The 19,474-nt window shown below is 45.1% G+C and overlaps 1 protein-coding gene across 1 annotated transcript in view; it reads right to left on the bottom strand.

The window, feature by feature from the left end:
• Positions 1–19,474, bottom strand: part of dph1 (diphthamide biosynthesis 1) — a 97,852-nt gene that overhangs the window by 69,320 nt on the left and 9,058 nt on the right. Inside the window, exon 3 of the mRNA XM_014163047.3 lies at positions 17,486–17,549. Coding sequence (XP_014018522.3) covers positions 17,486–17,549 — 64 coding nt within the window. The remainder of the gene's footprint in view (positions 1–17,485; positions 17,550–19,474) is intronic.

Here is a 19,474-nt window from a genome sequence, read left to right as displayed (position 1 = left end):
TCACTACCATAAAAGTGACCCAGTTCAACCCCTTGGAGCTGGTTGGGGGCCATGTTGGACAATGGCCACCATGATCTGTCAAATCAAAATTGTAAAAGTCAATCTGTCAGTGGTCTCAGGGGACAGACAGTATGTGAAGCTAGCCATGTGTCTATGGTGTCCATTCTAGGTGGGTGTTATAACAGTGGAGACAGGACAGTGGTCCCAGGGGACAGACAGTATGTGAAGCTAGCCATGTGTCTATGGTGTCCATTCTAGGTGGGTGTTATAACAGTGGAGACAGGACAGTGGTCCCAGGGGACAGACAGTATGTGAAGCTAGCCATGTGTCTATGGTGTCCATTCTAGGTGGGTGTTATAACAGTGGAGACAGGACAGTGGTCCCAGGGGACAGACAGTATGTGAAGCTAGCCATGTGTCTATGGTGTCCATTCTAGGTGGGTGTTATAACAGTGGAGACAGGACAGTGGTCCCAGGGGACAGACAGTATGTGAAGCTAGCCATGTGTCTATGGTGTCCATTCTAGGTGGGTGTTATAACAGTGGAGACAGGACAGTGGTCCCAGGGGACAGACAGATATGCAGGGTGGTCACAGCATGTGCATCATGTGTTTGTGTTTCAGACACTGACACACTCTTGACAACTTCACTGAGGAAGTGTGACAGCAGCATCTGTCCAGACAACTTACAACACAGGCACATACAATAGAAATACCCCCCCCCACACACACACACACACACACACACACACCCCCCCCCCGATGATGTACATCACTCAGACTCTCCTCACACACACACACACACACCCCCAATGATGTACATCACTCAGACTCTCCTCATATACACACACACACACACAACGATAATGTACATCACTCAGACTCTCCTCATATACACACACACACACACACACACACACACACAACGATAATGTACATCACTCACTCTCCTCATATACACACACACACAACGATAATGTACATCACTCAGACTCTCCTCATATCACACACACACACAACGATGATGTACATCACTCAGACTCTCCTCATACACACACACACACACACACACACACAACGATGATGTACATCACTCAGCCTCTCCTCGTACACACACACACACAACGATGATGTACATCACTCAGCCTCTCCTCATACACACACAACGATGATGTACATCACTCAGCCTCTCCTCATACACACACAACGATGATGTACATCACTCAGCCTCTCCTAATATACACACACAACGATGATGTATATCACTCAGCCTCTCCTCATACACACACACACAACGATGATGTACATCACTCAGCCTCTCCTCACACACACACAACGATGATGTATATCACTCAGCCTCTCCTCATACACACACACACACACACACACACACACACACACACACACACACAACGATGATGTACATCACTCAGCCTCTCCTCGTACACACACAACGATGATGTACATCACTCAGCCTCTCCTCGTACACACAATCAGGTTATGGGTGTGACATATTTATATCCTGCACCTGGTGATGGCTCATCTTTCATTTCATTACATTTCAGACAAGAGCTCCAATTCGTCCTGCGTCTGTGAGCAGGGATGGAGGGAGTGAAGAATGGAGGGAGGATATTGGAGGAGAGGAAGAGGCACTTCCCTGGGTAATAGCAGGGCAACTCAGCGGAGAGGAATCCTCATTATTTCCTCTTTAGAAGAATTAAGTTAGAGAGAAAGGAAAGGCAAAATATGGAGGAGAGAGAACGGAGAAAAATGAAAGTCTGACTAAGTTAGTGTCAGAGAGGGAGATGATAGAGAGAGATGAGAGAGAGGGGAGATGAGAGAGAGATGAGAGAGAGAGATGAGAGAGGGAGATGAGAGAGAGAGGGAGATGATAGAGAGAGATGAGAGAGAGGGGAGATGAGAGAGAGATGAGAGAGAGAGATGAGAGAGAGAGATGAGAGAGAGGGGAGATGAGAGAGAGATGAGAGAGAGAGATGAGAGAGAGAGATGAGAGAGGGAGATGAGAGAGAGAGGGAGATGATAGAGAGAGATGAGAGAGAGAGGGAGATGATAGAGAGAGATGAGAGAGAGAGGAGTGAGACAGAGGGAGATAGAGAGAGGAGAGAGAGAGAGGGAGATGATAGAGAGAGATGAGAGAGAGGGAGATGATAGAGAGAGGGAGATGATAGAGAGAAATGAGAGGGAGATGATAGAGAGAGAGATGAGAGGGAGACGTGATGGGGTGAGAGAGAGATGATAGAGAGAGAGAGATGATAGAGAGAGATGAGAGGGGGATGATAAAGAGAGATGATAGAGAGAGAGATGACAGATGACAGATGATAGAGAGAGAAGATAGATGATAGAGAGGGGGAGAGAGGGGGAGATGATAGAGAGAGGAGAGAGAGAGAGATGAGAAAGAGAGAGAGATGAGAGAGAGAGAGAGAGAGAGAGGAGAGAGACAGAGGGAGATGATAGAGAGAGATGAGAGAGAGGGAGATGATAGAGAGATGATAGAGAGAGAGGAGAGAGAGATGATAGAGAGAGGGAGATGATAGAGAGAGAGATGACAGATGATAGAGAGAGAAGATAGAGAAGATAGATGATAGAGAGGGGGAGATAATAGAGAGAGAGGGAGATGATAGAGAGAGATGATAGAGGGAGGGAGATAATAGAGAGAGAGGGAGATGATAGAGAGAGATGATAGAGAGAGGGAGATGATAGAGAGAGAGATGACAGATGATAGAGAGAGAAGATAGATGATAGAGAGGGGGAGATAATAGAGAGAGAGGGAGATGATAGAGAGAGATGATAGAGAGAGGGAGATAATAGAGAGAGAGGGAGATGATAGAGAGAGATGATAGTGAGAGGGAGATAATAGAGAGAGGGAGATGATAGAGAGAGATGATAGAGAGAGACATGATAGATGATAGAGAGATGACAGAGAGGGAGAGATGATAGAGAGAGATGATAGAGAGGGAGAGATGATAGAGAGAGATGATAGAGAGAGATGATAGAGAGGGAGAGATGATAGAGAGAGATGATAGAGGGAGATGATAGAGGGAGATGATAGAGAGAGATGATAGAGGGAGATGATAGAGGGAGATGATAGAGGGAGATGATAGAGAGAGATGATAGAGAGAGATGAAAGAGAGAGATGATAGAGGGAGATGATAGAGAGGAGATGATAGAGAGAGATGATAGAGAGAGATGATAGAGAGAGATGATAGAGAGAGATGATAGAGGGAGATGATAGAGGGAGATGATAGAGGGAGATGATAGAGAGAGATGATAGAGAGAGATGATAGAGAGAGATGATAGAGAGAGATGAAAGAGAGAGATGATAGAGGGAGATGATAGAGGGAGATGATAGAGAGGGGGAGATGATAGAGATGATAGAGAGAAAGAGAGATGAGAGGGAGATGATAGAGAGAGAGAGATGATAGAGGCAGATGATAGAGAGGGGGAGATGAGAGAGATGATAGAGAGAGATGATAGAGAGGGGGAGAAGATAGAGAGAGAGAGATGATAGAGAGAAAGAGATGAGAGAGAGAGATGATAGATGATAGAGAGAGATGATAGAGGGAGATGATAGAGAGGGAGATGATAGAGAGGGAGATGATAGAGAGGGAGATGATAGAGATGATAGAGAGGGAGATGATAGAGAGGGAGATGATAGAGAGGGAGATGATAGAGATGATAGAGAGGGAGATGATAGAGATGATAGAGAGGGAGATGATAGAGATGATAGAGAGAGAGATGATAGAGATGATAGAGAGGGAGATGAGAGAAAGATGAGAGAGAGGGAAATGATAGAGGGAGATGATAGAGAGAGAGGGAGACGACAGAGAGAGAGGGAGATGACAGAGAGAGAGAGGGAGATGACAGAGAGGGAGATGACAGAGAGAGAGAGGGAGATGACAGAGAGAGAGGGAGATGACAGAGAGAGAGCGGGAGATGAGAGAGAAAGAGAAAAAGATGATAGAGAGAGAGGGAGATGACAGAGAGAGATGATAGAGGGAGTGAGATGAGAGAAAAATTAGAGAAAGATATGATAGAGAGACGGGGAAATGATATAGCGATATGAGCAAGAGAGGGAGATGAGAGTGGTGGAAGAGAGAGTGGTGGATGAGGGAGAGAGATGACAGGGAGAGAGATGATAGGGAGAGAGATGAGAGAAAGAGAAAGTTGATAGAGGGAGATGAGAGAGAGTCAGGGAGATGATAGAGAGAGAGGGAGATGATAGATGAGAGAGAGGGAGATGATAGATGAGAGAGAGGGAGATGATAGAGAGAGAGAGAGAGAGAGAGAGGGAGATGATAGAGAGACGAAAGAGAGGGAGGGAGATGAGAGAGAGAGAGGGAGATGATAGATGAGAGAGAGTCAGGGAGATGATAGAGAGAGAGAGAGAGAGAGATGATAGAGAGAATGATGGAGAGAGGGAGAGAGAACGATGATAGAGAGAGATGGAGAGAGGGAGAGAGAACGATGATAGAGAGAGATGGAGAGAGGGAGAGAGAACGATGATAGAGAGAGATGGAGAGAGGGAGAGAGAACGATGATAGAGAGAGATGGAGAGAGAACGATGATAGAGAGAGATGGAGAGAGGGAGAGAGAACGATGATAGAGAGAGATGGAGAGAGGGAGAGAGAACGATGATAGAGAGAGATGGAGAGAGAACGATGATAGAGAGAGATGGAGAGAGGGAGAGAGAACGATGATAGAGAGAGATGGAGAGAGGGAGAGAGAACGATGATAGAGAGGGAGATGATAGAGATGATAGAGAGGGAGATGATAGAGATGATAGAGAGGGAGATGATAGAGATGATAGAGAGAGAGATGATAGAGATGATAGAGAGGGAGATGAGAGAAAGATGAGAGAGAGGGAAATGATAGAGGGAGATGATAGAGAGAGAGGGAGACGACAGAGAGAGAGGGAGATGACAGAGAGAGAGAGGGAGACGGGGGGGGGGTGACAGAGAGGGAGATGACAGAGAGAGAGAGGGAGATGACAGAGAGAGAGGGAGATGACAGAGAGAGAGCGGGAGATGAGAGAGAAAGAGAAAAAGATGATAGAGAGAGAGGGAGATGACAGAGAGAGATGATAGAGGGAGTGAGATGAGAGAAAAATTAGAGAAAGATATGATAGAGAGACGGGGAAATGATATAGCGATATGAGCAAGAGAGGGAGATGAGAGTGGTGGAAGAGAGAGTGGTGGATGAGGGAGAGAGATGACAGGGAGAGAGATGATAGGGAGAGAGATGAGAGAAAGAGAAAGTTGATAGAGGGAGATGAGAGAGAGTCAGGGAGATGATAGAGAGAGAGGGAGATGATAGATGAGAGAGAGGGAGATGATAGATGAGAGAGAGGGAGATGATAGAGAGAGAGAGAGAGAGAGGGAGATGATAGAGAGACGAAAGAGAGGGAGGGAGATGAGAGAGAGAGAGGGAGATGATAGATGAGAGAGAGTCAGGGAGATGATAGAGAGAGAGAGAGAGAGAGAGTGATAGAGAGAATGATGGAGAGAGGGAGAGAGAACGATGATAGAGAGAGATGGAGAGAGGGAGAGAGAACGATGATAGAGAGAGATGGAGAGAGGGAGAGAGAACGATGATAGAGAGAGATGGAGAGAGGGAGAGAGAACGATGATAGAGAGAGATGGAGAGAGAACGATGATAGAGAGAGATGGAGAGAGGGAGAGAGAACGATGATAGAGAGAGATGGAGAGAGGGAGAGAGAACGATGATAGAGAGAGATGGAGAGAGAACGATGATAGAGAGAGATGGAGAGAGGGAGAGAGAACGATGATAGAGAGAGATGGAGAGAGGGAGAGAGAACGATGATAGAGAGAGATGGAGAGAGGGAGAGAGAACGATGATAGAGAGAGCGAGGAGAACAATATAAGAGCAATGGAAGAAGTGAGTTGAAACACAGAAGGAGGTTGTGTGATGGAAGGGGGTGTAAATGAGGAGGTGGAGAGAGAGAAGGGGCAGTAAGAGAGGAGAAGAAGGAGGTGGAGAGAGAGAGAGATGGAGACAGAGCGAAGAGCGTGAGAAGGCCGCTGCTGGCTGAGTGCATAAGGCAGATGAGCTGTTTGCTCTAGGGTTTGTAATATTAACAAATCTGATAGCAGTAATCTGCTTTGCACACACAGAACACAGAAAATACACCGACAAAATAGTCTCCTGAAAACAGAAATCTGGCACCGTGTTGGATGATTACATGTTCCTCTACTTCCTCTCCCGCCTTTCTCTCTCCGAGCATTTTGCTCAACAAAGCTTTCTTCCATTTAGTGTTGTCGTACAAACACTATGATTCCCACACCCACGTCTTCCACCGGGAAAATTGGAAGACAAAACGCGGGTGAAAATGACAGATTAATTGTAGTAATTGAGAGTGAATGGGTACAGTAGGTGTACTGGTAACGTAGTAACATGGGCGTGCGGCGGGCGGGCGGGCGGGCAGGGAGGATAGGATGAAGCTTAGACAGATGTTTTCAGTAATGCCATTAGATAATCCTTTAAATCCACCAAAAACAAGATCATTACTGCTGGGTCTATTTCTGGGAGCGCATCTCATCTATTTGTTCTGGCAGGTTCTCAAACAGCCCGGGCCCGGGTCATTATGTAAAAGACTACAGCTTCATCAACATACTGCACAGCACCGCATTCTAAAAGGCGCTTGAATCCAATTTAAAAAACGAAACAAAAACAAAATGATATGGCAACCGTTATGGGAATCCAATATTGTTGTACAGAGCTGGGAGAACCCTTGTATGCCTTAATATCATCTATAGAGAGCTTTAAAATAATGCAGACAATATATTTTATCATATCGCAGAACGACACATAAAGGGAGGAATCAGGGGACAGCACAGTGGGACCTGGGATGGATGAGGGGACATGAAAGGCTTTTTAGCTATGTTGCAGAGGGGAATATAGGGTTTGATGGAATCTGATCTGAGGTCAGTCACTAGGCTTTAACCACTCTGATAGGATAAATCATGCACACACGTGCACACACACACTCAATATGGCACTGCAATCCAAATCCCCATGCCCAAAAGGACTATACAAGTGTGAGACAAAATGATTACAAAGAGCTATCGCTGAAGTAATTGATAGAATATTCTGTCTCTCTCTCTTCCTACAACCTTCCTCTCAGCTGTCACTCTGTTCCCTCCAGTCATATGACAATCTCTGTCCTGTTCATTTCAACAACAACCTGTTTTGGCTCCTCTCCATTCCCTCCCCCTCTCAACATGTGTCATTCTCAGCTCTCAATCCTTGGCATACTCCACCACCATGCTGCTTTCTAGATCTACTGACATTCTACTGGAATATTCGACTCTATCCTCCCCTGTTAGGCATTACATTATTTTTCTCCCTCCTCCCATAAGGTCATCCCTTCATCTCCTTCAGAGGGAGCACAGGGCAGATGTGTAGCTAACCTTTTCAAAGCAGGAAGCCATGCTACAGATGGTTCACTAGCTCCTACAATAGCCTCTCCACTTTACATGTGGACACTACTGAATCTGTTCTGTTCACATTCAGTTCAGATATACACTGAGTGAACAAACCATACCCTGTTCAAAGCCACTTAAATCTTCTGTCTTACCCATTCACCCTCTGAATGGCACACATACACAATCCATGTCTCAACTTTCTCAAGACTTAAAACTCCTTTAACCTGTCTCCTCCCCTTCATCTACATGATTGAAGTGGATTTCATTTTATTTAACTAGGCAAGTCAGTTAAGATCAAATTCTTATTTTCAATGACGGCCTGGGAACAGTGGGCTAACTGCCTTGTTCAGGGGCAGAACGACAGATTTTTACCTTGTCAGCTCGGGGATTCAATCTAGCAACCTTTCGGTTACTAGCCCAACGCTCTAACCACTAGGCTACCTGACATCAATAAGAGATCATAGCTTTCACCTGGATTCACCTGGTCAGTCTATATCATGGAAAGAGCAGGTGTCCCTAATGTTTGTGCACTCAGTGTACAGCATTAATGTTCAGCGATATTAGGCCTAGTTCAGAGATATTAGGCTTAGTTCAGAGATATTAGACCTAGATCAGAGATATTAGGCCTAGTTCAGAGATATTAGGCCTAGTTCAGAGATATCAGGCCTAGTTCAGAGATATTAGGCCTCGTTCAGAGATATCAGGCCTAGTTCAGAGATATTAGGCTTAGTTCAGAGATATTAGGCCTCGTTCAGAGATATCAGGCCTAGTTCAGAGATATTAGGCCTCGTTCAGAGATATTAGGCCTAGTTCAGAGATATCAGGCCTAGTTCAGAGATATCAGGTCTAGTTCAGAGATATTAGGCCTAGTTCAGAGATATCAGGCCTAGTTCAGAGATATCAGGCCTAGTTCAGAGATATCAGGCCTAGTTCAGAGATATCAGGCCTAGTTCAGAGGTATCAGGCCTAGTTCAGAGGTATCAGGCCTAGTTCAGAGATATCAGGCCTAGTTCAGAGGTATCAGGCCTAGTTCAGAGATATTAACATTCTGTTGCAGTGCCTCCATTTTCAACCAATGGTTTCTGAACATGTAAATGCATGGCACTCTGGTTTTCTATTATTTAAATACAGAATTATCCCATTTCCATTTCGCTCACATTGAAAAGGCTGTCAATTGCCTGCATTCACTCCAAAATAACATCATAAAAGCCCAGAGCTCATTTTAAATGTGCATGAGAATATGTCCACACATATTCCTGTTTCCCTTTGAAATTGCAGGTAATATTATGCATCGCTCTCTGTGTTCAATTATATCTGCATGTGGTGGGGCTGGAATGTACGGTTGGTCCTAAATGAAAGTGACTATGCCTGGTCTGAGTTAGTGATAGAGCAGTGAAATAGGAGAGAGTGGGTAGTGGGGAGTGGGATGAAACCTTCCCGAGCAGAGCACTGACCACTCCATATCTCTCACACACACAACGCTGGGCAGACAGACGGACGGACCGAAGGACGGGGAAGTTTATTTCATTACGTAAATAACCAAAATCAAGTGAAAAACAGAACATTGATGAGTTCTCTGCTCCCTCTGTCCCCCACTTTAATTACATACTGTAGTGTTCAGTGCCTCTCGGCTTTCTGTCCTCAGCTGCTCACATTTCATTTAGGTGCCGCCCCTAAATGAAACCCTATTCCCTTTATAGGGCACTACATATGACCAAGTTCCATAGGGCCCTGGACAAAAGCAGTGTACTATAGGGTATAGCTTACCATTTGGGATGCACCCAGGCAGTGTGAAGGAGAGAAAGAGCAGACCGTCAGCCTTTCGGTCTCTCTATAAAGCCCATCAACTTGTCCCCCTGGACACAGACAGCCGGGAGGGACGACGGCAAAGTCTATATGATGCTTTATCTCTGGAGTGCATCGACTGTATCTTCCAGACAGGTCAAGCAATTTCCAGGTGTCTTCAAAGGCATTATATGAGAGCCAGTACATCACCAGCAGCTATCTGCCATCCTCCAGTCAGAGTGGTGATTTAGGTTGGCCAATATAACAGAGTGATCTATAGGTCGTGGTTCTCCAGGGTTGTGATAACTGGGATATGGGACAAAGAGGCACACATGTGGGAGGATCTCTTTCCACCTCGTAATGTCAAGCACTCAAGAGACTTCTCACTAAACCTGAAATAGCACTGGGAAACTATCTGGTCGTTGGGAGGGGAGTGGGCCGGATATACTGTAGCTGTCTGGTCCACTCTAGCTGTCTGGTCCACTCTAGCTGTCTGGTCCACTCTAGCTGTCTGGTCCACTCTAGCTGTCTGGTCCACTCTAGCTGTCTGGTCCACTGTAGCTGTCTGGTCCACTGTAGCTGTCTGGTCCACTGTAGCTGTCTGGTCCACTCTAGCTGTCTGGTCCACTCTAGCTGTCTGGTCCACTCTAGCTGTCTGGTCCACTCTAGCTGTCTGGTCTACCGTAGCTGTCTGGTCCACTCTAGCTGTCTGGTCCACTCTAGCTGTCTGGTCCACTCTAGCTGTCTGGTCCACTCTAGCTGTCTGGTCCACTCTAGCTGTCTGGTCTACCGTAGCTGTCTGGTCCACTCTAGCTGTCTGGTCCACTCTAGCTGTCTGGTCCACTCTAGCTGTCTGGTCCACTCTAGCTGTCTGGTCCACTCTAGCTGTCTGGTCCACTCTAGCTGTCTGGTCCACTCTAGCTGTCTGGTCCACTCTAGCTGTCTGGTCCACTCTAGCTGTCTGGTCCACTCTAGCTGTCTGGTCCACTCTAGCTGTCTGGTCTACTGTAGCTGTCTGGTCCACTCTAGCTGTCTGGTCCACTCTAGCTGTCTGGTCCACTCTAGCTGTCTGGTCCACTCTAGCTGTCTGGTCCACTCTAGCTGTCTGGTCTACTGTAGCTGTCTGGTCTACCGTAGCTGTCTGGTCCACTCTAGCTGTCTGGTCTACTGTAGCTGTCTGGTCCAGGTGTGTCTGGATGTTTTTGTCTGACTGTCTCCTCTTAGAGTCCTGAGACAGATGTGGTTGGGATTTAGGAGGGTAGTGAGGGGGCTGCCAAGCAGGAGAGCTCATTAGTCAGAGAGATGCCCTGTGTCTGTGTGTGTGTGTGTGTGTGTGTGTGTGTGTGTGTGTGTGTGTGTGTGTGTGTGTGTGTGTGTGTGTGTGGTATGCACGCGTGCAAGCGCAAAATGGGGGCCCTGCTGCTCTCTACAACCAGTGTGAGCTTCTTATGTAATTGGTGGGGACAGAAGGCCGGGACACACTGTCACACCCGAGCTCCCGCTAACTACTGCTCAGCTGTGCTGTGGGAGGAACGGAGAGGCTGGGGGGCGAGTGGTGAGGCAAGGACAAGGAGGCTCCTGCCTGTCTTCCTCTATGGAGGCAGGGCTGACATTTACCATGGAAGGCTGTGGGCCGAGGTCGCTACTGCTGCTCACACACGTTACTGCAGACTAAACTGAATGAAAGTATGTGAAATGAATCCGTCTCTGGCTGATGATGCCCCAGGATGAGGTCCAGAGGGATGATGGAGAGTGACCAGAAAGGTCTAAGACAGCAGGGGCTCTCTGTGTTTGTGTGTGTGTGTGTGTGTGAGAGAGAGAAATAAGTCTCTGATCTCCCATTTCATTCACTCTGCTGCCATGACACAGTGGCAGGCCAATCACGGCCTGTGTTTCATCTGACATGGCATTCAACTGGTGAGGCTGTTGCTCAAAGTGGCGTGATGACATGAAAATAGCCAGAATATCTAACCACTACATGTATAACAAAGGGCCAGTCAATCATAAATAACATTCTCCTGTGACAAAGTGACAAATCTATGTTTAAAAGCCGAAATATACAAATGACTTCCTCTGTGATTCATACTGTGAACACAGTTATGTGTGTGAGTGTATGAGTCATTGAATAGGGCCCTCTGTTACATAATGCTCTCATGTCATGTACCTTCACCCCCAAGTACAAGATCCTAGTTATGTCACACGTCAATATCTCTCTGTGTGGAGGAGAGGCCCATCTCTTCCTTGCCAGAGAGCCAGTGACAGAGGACATTCAAATGTTACTGCCACCCCCATCCCTGTATTTCCCTTCCTACTTCTCTCTCCTTCCCAGTCTCCAGGATTAGGCCATGGATGACTGGGATGGCGACAACACAAGCCCTGGCTCTCCACTCCCAGAACAGCACAATAAATATTAAAAGGAAGTTCATCAAAGTATCATTCAAGGCTGTGGTGAAGATAGCTGGTGTGGTGAAGATAGCTGGTGTGGTGAAGATAGCTGGTGTGGTGAAGATAGCTGGTGTGGTGAAGATAGCTGGTGTGGTGAAGATAGCTGGTGTGGTGAAGATAGCTGGTGTGGTGAAGATACCTGGTGTGGTGAAGATACCTGGTGTGTTGAAGATAGCTGGTGTGGTGAAGATAGCTGGTGTGGTGAAGATAGCTGGTGTGGCAAAGGCGATGAAACATATGGTGGGGTGACAACACACACCGTCGCCCGCCTGTCCAAGTTAGGGATTCTTTCTGTTGTTCTGATAAAACATTTCCTCAGTTGTGTTCATAGCTGTCTGTTTACTTGTTGTGAAAGTTGAGTTATGTCTTAAGTCTCTTTGAATGGCTTTGTCAGTTACCAAGAGAGATGCTGCACCAAATGGCACCCTAGTCCCTACAGAGTGTCCTATGGTCCTGGTCAAAAGTAGTACACTATTTAGGGTCCTGGTCAAAAGTAGTACACTATTTATGGTCCTGGTCAAAAGTAGTACACTATTTATGGTCCTGGTCAAAAGTAGCGCACTATTTAGGGTCCTGGTCAAAAGTAGTACACTATTTAGGGTACTGGTCTAAAGTAGAGCACTGGTCAAAAGTAGTGCACTATTTAGGGCACTGGTCAAAAGTACTGCACTATTTAGGGCACTGGTCAAAAGTACTGCACTATTTAGGGCACTGGTCAAAAGTAGAGCACTGTTCAAAAGTAGAGCACTATTTAGGGCAATGGTCAAAAGTAGTGCACTATTTAGGGCACTGGTCAAAAGTACTGCACTATTTAGGGCACTGGTCAAAAGTAGAGCACTGGTCAAAAGTACAGCACTATTTAGGGCAATGGTCAAAAGTAGTGCACTATTTAGGGCACTGGTCAAAAGTAGTGCACTATTTAGGGCACTGGTCAAAAGTACTGCACTATTTAGGGCACTGGTCAAAAGTAGAGCACTGGTCAAAAGTAGAGCACTATTTAGGGCAATGGTCAAAAGTAGTGCACTATTTAGGGCAATGGTCAAAAGTAGTGCACTATTTAGGGCACTGGTCAAAAGTAGTGCACTATTTAGGGAATAGGGTGCCATTTGGGATGCTACCCGTGTGTAGCTGTATTACAGGGAAGCAGAGGATACAGTGTGAAGTCAGAGCATGCCTATTGAACTGGAGACATTACAGCAGACCTTTACAAGGTTACCTAAGTTCTTTGTGGGCCTATCAAAGCCTCTTTAAAGAACAGAAGCAGGCCTGCTGGTGGGAGACATTCTAAATGATCAGTGGAAGCGTAGTACAGTCTCTCTACTTCTCTGTGGGAGAGAGTATGCTTACAGATGCCTGTGTGGAACAGATAGCCACATATTCTAAGTAGGAGCCAATCCTCTATTGGTAGGCCTGAGTGTGGCTGTATAGACATATACTCTATTGTTGAAAATGAGAGCAGCTTATACAGGCCTAGTATTGTCTTTGTTTCAGTGTGAGACCATGTATGCACATTGCTTCTTTTATGAGCACCTCTGTCCCCTTGTGTAGGCGTTCTCTCTGGCTGTATGTGAGCACTGAGTACTGAGCTGAGTCTATGGACTGGAGGAGCCAGTCTCTGCCTACTGCGCACACGTCTGTCTGTGTATTTGTCCTTGTGTCTGTGTGTGTTTGCCTGTGTGTGTGTGTGCACCTGTGTGCGTGCTTTCCCCCTCACAGTTGATGTGTATTAACTGACTGCATGGGCTATAATTCAGAGCAGCTTGCTCTCATTAGGGCTTATAGCTGTCCATCCCACCCAAGCTCCTTACCCACAGGGCAGCTTAGCCCCTTCATCCCCACACTGATATGGACCTCAGCCCTGGCCACTCCCCAGTCCACACACGGACTGCCTGACGACCACAGTGGGTGAGACGAAGCCAGGCTTTTACTAGTCACTAAACATCTAGATCTGACAGAACCCTCTGCTGACCCCACAGAACGAGAAGGGTGAGTAGAGGTCAGATACAGCATGGTGACCAGGGACACCAACTGTCCAACAATCCCTCTGTAGCTAGATCCCCTATTCAGGGGCCATGCCCATTCTCTAGATGTACTGCCTTCATGTAACACCTGGCCTGATCATTGGAACACAGTGAAATACTGTGACCTGGGAGTAAAATGAGGCTACTGATTTATTTATACAGAGAGAAGAGAAGAACCACCAACAACAACTGGTGACAGAGGAAACTGCTCTCTGGTCTGTAGGATCTGGATGGGGTGAGACATGCAGGAGAGAAGAGGTGTGAGGAAGACAATTATCTGCCGTTAATTGCTCTCGTTAGCTGAAATGGGCTGACATGGTCTAAGGTGATGGAGTGGCATTCATTTAGAGGACTCTGGGATGGACACAGTGTATAAGTTGTTGGTTAAAGCCCAGATACGAGAGAGAGGCAGTTCTTCTACTGATTGCAGCGCTGCTGATAAGACATGGCCCCTATCGCCACCACTCTCTCTCGGTCTCGCTCCCTCAATCCCCATTCCCCTCGTAGCCAGAGAGAGAGGAGGGGGGACGGCCGTACAGGGAGTGATGGAGAGATTAGACAGAATGAGAAAGGCGTGGCACTAGTGGAGCAATGGAGAGGGGTTAAAAGGAAAGGGGGGACTGGGTAGAGGAGGAGAGCCGGAACGTTGAGGGAGGAGAGGGAGAAAGTCAAAGCTTTCAGCCCATTGCTGTTCCTGTTTCTCAACGGTCCATAACTGTGTTATGACAGGCATGGCTTCATATGAGGACACCAAGAACTACGTTTCCTGTCTGAAATCTAATATGTGCTCTGACCGAAAACCATGTGGAAGCTTCCCTTCCCTAGCTCGCTATCCTTCACTTCTATCAACTAACCTCATTAGTATTGAACATACTGTTCACCTAGGAAAGGAATCCACTTTGGATGTGGAGTGAAGCAGCAATCTTCTTTTAGAAAACCCTTACAGTCGTCCCAGCAGAGAGAGAGGCAGAGAGGGGTGGAATGAGAAGATGAAGGAAACAACACACACAGAGCTCCTCTTTCAACACTTTAAATACATGTTTTAGGTCTACATTAAAGTGGAGGGATTACTGCTTTTGTTTTAAACAATTTATCAATGTTGCACAAACTTGTTAAGGCACGACATAGGCCAAAGCTCAGTGTATACAAGACAAATGATTAAAACCACTAATGCCGAGGAACTCCAAACTGTGGGAAGGTTTGTGCTCCAGCATCAGTTGGTGTGAGTGTGTCTGTGTGATGGAGTGTTTGTGTGCAATAGGGGCCTATGCAGACTGTAACAAGATGTAATTAACAAGAATAAAGGCTGTGCTCTCCTCCAACCGTGAATGAGTGAAGTGTTGATAGCCGCTCGGTTCGCGGAAGCAATCGTGTCTAATTTTCTGCTGAGGCACAGATATGAGCTGGCTGCGGCGGGCAGGGAATGATGATAACACTGGCTGGCTTAATGACTACAGAGTGGCCATGCCAGCTCAAGTTCACACTTCACAGATCAACTTCAACTTCAGCAAGAACGACGACTGCTCACCCACCCACCTTCTAAAACCACCAAAACTTCCACACAACATAGTCAATCTGTTTCAGGGAGAAGCATCAATGTTTTTAGCTAATAACAAATGGATAAAATTAGCAGTTTCATTTTTAAATTAGCATGAGTGATACTTGTACTTGCCACTTATTAAACACACCAGTGAGTGGTGCGAGTGTGAGCTGTACCTACTTGAGGTTGACCGATTAATCGGAATGGCCGATTAATTAGGGCCGATTTCAAGTTTTCATAGCAATCTGAAATCTGTATTTTTGGACGCCGATTTTTTGTTTTTTTTACACCTTTATTTAAATAGGCAAGTCAGTTAAGAACACATTTTTATTTTCAATGAGGGCCTAGGAACGGTGGGTTAACTGCCTTGTTCAGGGGCAGAATGACAGATTTTTACCTTGTCAGCTCGGGGATTCAATCTTGCAACCTTACGGTTAACTAGACCAACGCGCTAACCACCTGCTTTACATTGCACTCCACGAGGAGCCTGCCTGTTACGCGAATGCAGTAAGAAGCCAAGGTAAGTTGCTAGCTAGCATTAAACTTATCTTATAAAAAAACAATCAATCAATCATAATCACTAGTTAACTACACATGGTTGATGATATTACTAGTTTGATGATATTACTAGTTTATCTAGCCTGTCCTGCGTTGCATATAATCGCGTAGGTACACATTGCTCCAACGTGTACCTAACCATAAACATCAATGCCTTTATTAAAATCAATACACAAGTATATATTTTTAAACCTGCATATTTAGTTAATATTGCCTGCTAACATGATTTTTTTTTAACTACGGAAAATGTGTCACTTCTCTTGCAAAAGTGTCAGGGTATATGCAGCAGTTTGGGCCGCCTGGCTCGTTGCGAACTGTGAAGACTATTTCTTCTTAACAAAGACAGCCGACTTCACCAAACGGGGGATGATTTAACAAAAGCGCATTTGCGAAAAAGCACAATCGTTGCACAAATGTACCTAACCATAAACATCAATGCCTTTCTTAAAATCAATACACAGAAGTATATTTTTTTAAACCTGCATATTTAGTTAAAAGAAATCCAGGTTAGCAGGCAATATTAACCAGGTGAAATTGTGTCACTTCTTTTGCGTTCATTGCATGCAGAGTCAGGGTATATGCAACAGTTTGGGCCGCCTGGCTCGTTGCGAACTAATTTGCCAGAATTTTACGTAATTATGACATAACATTGAAGGTTGTGCAATGTAACAGGAATATTTAGACTTAGGGATGCCACCCGTTAGATAAAATACGGAACGGTTCCGTATTTCACTGAAAGAATAAACGTGATAGGTCATTAATATGGTAGAATCCGGAAACTAAGGCTCGTATTTCTGTGTGTTATTATGTTATAATTAAGTCTATGATTTGATAGAGCAGTCCGACTGAGCGATGGTAGGCACCAGCAGGCTCGTAAGCATTCATTCAAACAGCGTTTTGCCAGCAGCTCTTCGCAACGTTTAAAGTATTGCGCTGTTTATGACTTCAAGCCTATCAACTCCCGAGATTAGGCTGGTGTAACCCATGTGAAATTGCTAGCTAGTTAGCGGGGTGCGCGCTAATAGCGTTTCAAACGTCACTCGCTCTGAGACTTGGAGTAGTTGTTCCCCTTGCTCTACATGGGTAACGCTGCTTCGAGGGTGGCTGTTGTCGATGTGTTCCTGGTTCGAGCCCAGGTAGGAGCGAGGAGAGGGACGGAAGCTATACTGGTAATACTAAAGTGCCTATAAGAACATCCAATAGTCAAAGGTATATGAAATACAAATCGTATAGAGAGAAATAGTCCTATAATTCCTATAATAACTACAACCTAAAACATCTTACCTGGGAATATTGAAGACTCATGTTAAAAGGAACCACCAGCTTTCATATGTTCTCATGTTCTGAGCAAGGAACTTAAACGTTAGCTTTTTTACATGGCACATATTGCACTTTTACTTTCTTCTCCAACACTTTGTTTTTGCATTATATAAACCAAATTGATCATGTTTCATTATTTATTTGAGGCTAAATTGATTTTATTGATGTATTATATTAAGTTAAAATAAGTGTTAATTCAGTATTGTTGTAATTGTCATTATTACAAATAAAGAAAGAAAGAAAATAAAAAATAATAATAAATAGAAAATCGGCCGGTTAATCGGTATCGGTTTTTGGTCCTCCAATAATCGGTATCGGCGGTGAAAAATCATAATCGGTCGACCTCTAGTACCTACCTCTCGATGATGTCAGCGATGACACAGGCAAACATCTGCAGGCCCTCCGGTAGCTGCAGGGCCACTGTGAACAGAGAGACAGACAGACAATCAGACAGACAGACAAGTCAGCGGTAAGGTTAAGTGGACAACCTAGCTACACACACAGCCGCAGTTGGAGTGACAACCACGTTATTTAATACATCCTAGACATCTACACGTACCTCGCTGCTTATGTTACTCCTGCAGAGTGCTTCACTGAGACAGAAGGTAGCTGACATTTCAAGGTAATTTTCTCCCATCCATTGCATTACTGTTGTCGTATCTTACTGAGTGATGCACTACAGGAAATGGAAGTGTATCAGCACTGCCTTCACACTTCCCTTCTTCTCCTAGCAATCCATTAGTCACCTTTTCTCCACCTGTCTCTCTCAATGACAGCCAATAGCTTCATGAGTCACAGTCACACACAAATATCCCTCTCACCATGCAGACCGCTATGCATGTGGAAACTTGGTGCGTCTTCTCATGCGGCATTAAGATAGCATGGAGAAATGGAGAAATGGATCAAATCGCTGTGAAATGGGAATCAAGCAATCACACAAAGGAAGGATTGGTCCTGCTGCTGATGTGAAGGGCTGAGAGCAGCGTGTGTTTCCGGTAGGAACTTCTCTGAGTGTGACACCAGCTATGACGAATCAATGGGAAATGCTTTCATCAGGAGGTTGACTCACTGCCAGAGTTGAGACGCAAAATATCACACCTCTTTAAATGATGCCAACAACTTTACAGAGACAAAATGCACAAAAAAAAGGCATGCTCTCTCAAAATGAAATGTCTCACCCAATTTCCTTTTATTGTTGAGAATGTGCATGATTTAGGTTCATCTTGAATGTAAACATTAAATAAACATAATGATGTCTCAGACGTAACACAAATATTGCTGATGTAGAGATCTAGATTATAGGATATGGAGAAACACCTACTCTCAGTCACATCAAGTCCTTGCCTCATCCTTGTGCAAATTGCTTATCCAGAGCTGTTGTCTTGGTAACAGACTGATGTCCTCATGTTGGCGTGGTTACATATTGTGTTATGCATACTTATGTAAAGTCCTTAGCATGAATTAACATTTAGCCTTTCTTTACTGAAATGGGAATATATCACAGTGTGATATTTCATACTTGTATACAAGCCGTTCGTCCACTGTACTCTGCTTCACAAATCCCCTTTGATTCGACGTCATTTGCAGTAAATGAAGGAAAACTTTCAATGTATTCCTGCATCAAAGGTAACCCACTCTCCATTCACAGCGCATACTAAGATCAGTGGGCTGGCTCTAGCAGATTCATGGAGCTCAACACAGAGTCTGGAGGGACTGACTGGAGAGGGTGATTCCATTCACTTTAGATAAAGCAGGAAGAGAGTGTTGACAATGTTTCACTGTCAGACAGACCCTGTCACACATCACCTTGATAAACCATGTGACAACAGTGAATGTTCACAGACTGCAGTGTTGAGAAATATTTCATTAAGCCCATGTTCACATACTGCAGGGTTGAGAAATACTTCATTAAGCCCATGTTCACATACTGCAGTGTTGAGAAATACTTCATTAAGCCCATGTTCACATACTGCAGTGTTTAGAAATATTTCATTAAGCCCATGTTCACAGACTGCAGTGTTGAGAAATACTTCATTAAGCCCATGTTCACATACTGCAGTGTTGAGAAATACTTCATTAAGCCCATGTTCACATACTGCAGTGTTGAGAAATACTTCATTAAGCCCATGTTCACATACTGCAGTGTTGAGAAATACTTCATTAAGCCCATGTTCACATACTGCAGTGTTGAGAAATACTTCATTAAGCCCATGTTCACATACTGCAGTGTTGAGAAATACTTCATTAAGCCCATGTTCACATACTGCAGTGTTGAGAAATACTTCATTAAGCCCATGTTCACAGACTGCAGTGTTGAGAAATACTTCATTAAGCCCATGTTCACA

This window comes from Salmo salar, chromosome 20 (genome assembly GCF_965601325.2).
Source record: "Salmo salar chromosome 20, fSalSal1, whole genome shotgun sequence".
In the NCBI taxonomy this organism is placed as follows: Eukaryota; Metazoa; Chordata; class Actinopteri; order Salmoniformes; family Salmonidae; genus Salmo; species Salmo salar.
Note: the sequence above shows the minus strand (reverse complement) of the source record. Positions and strands in the feature narration are given on the sequence as shown.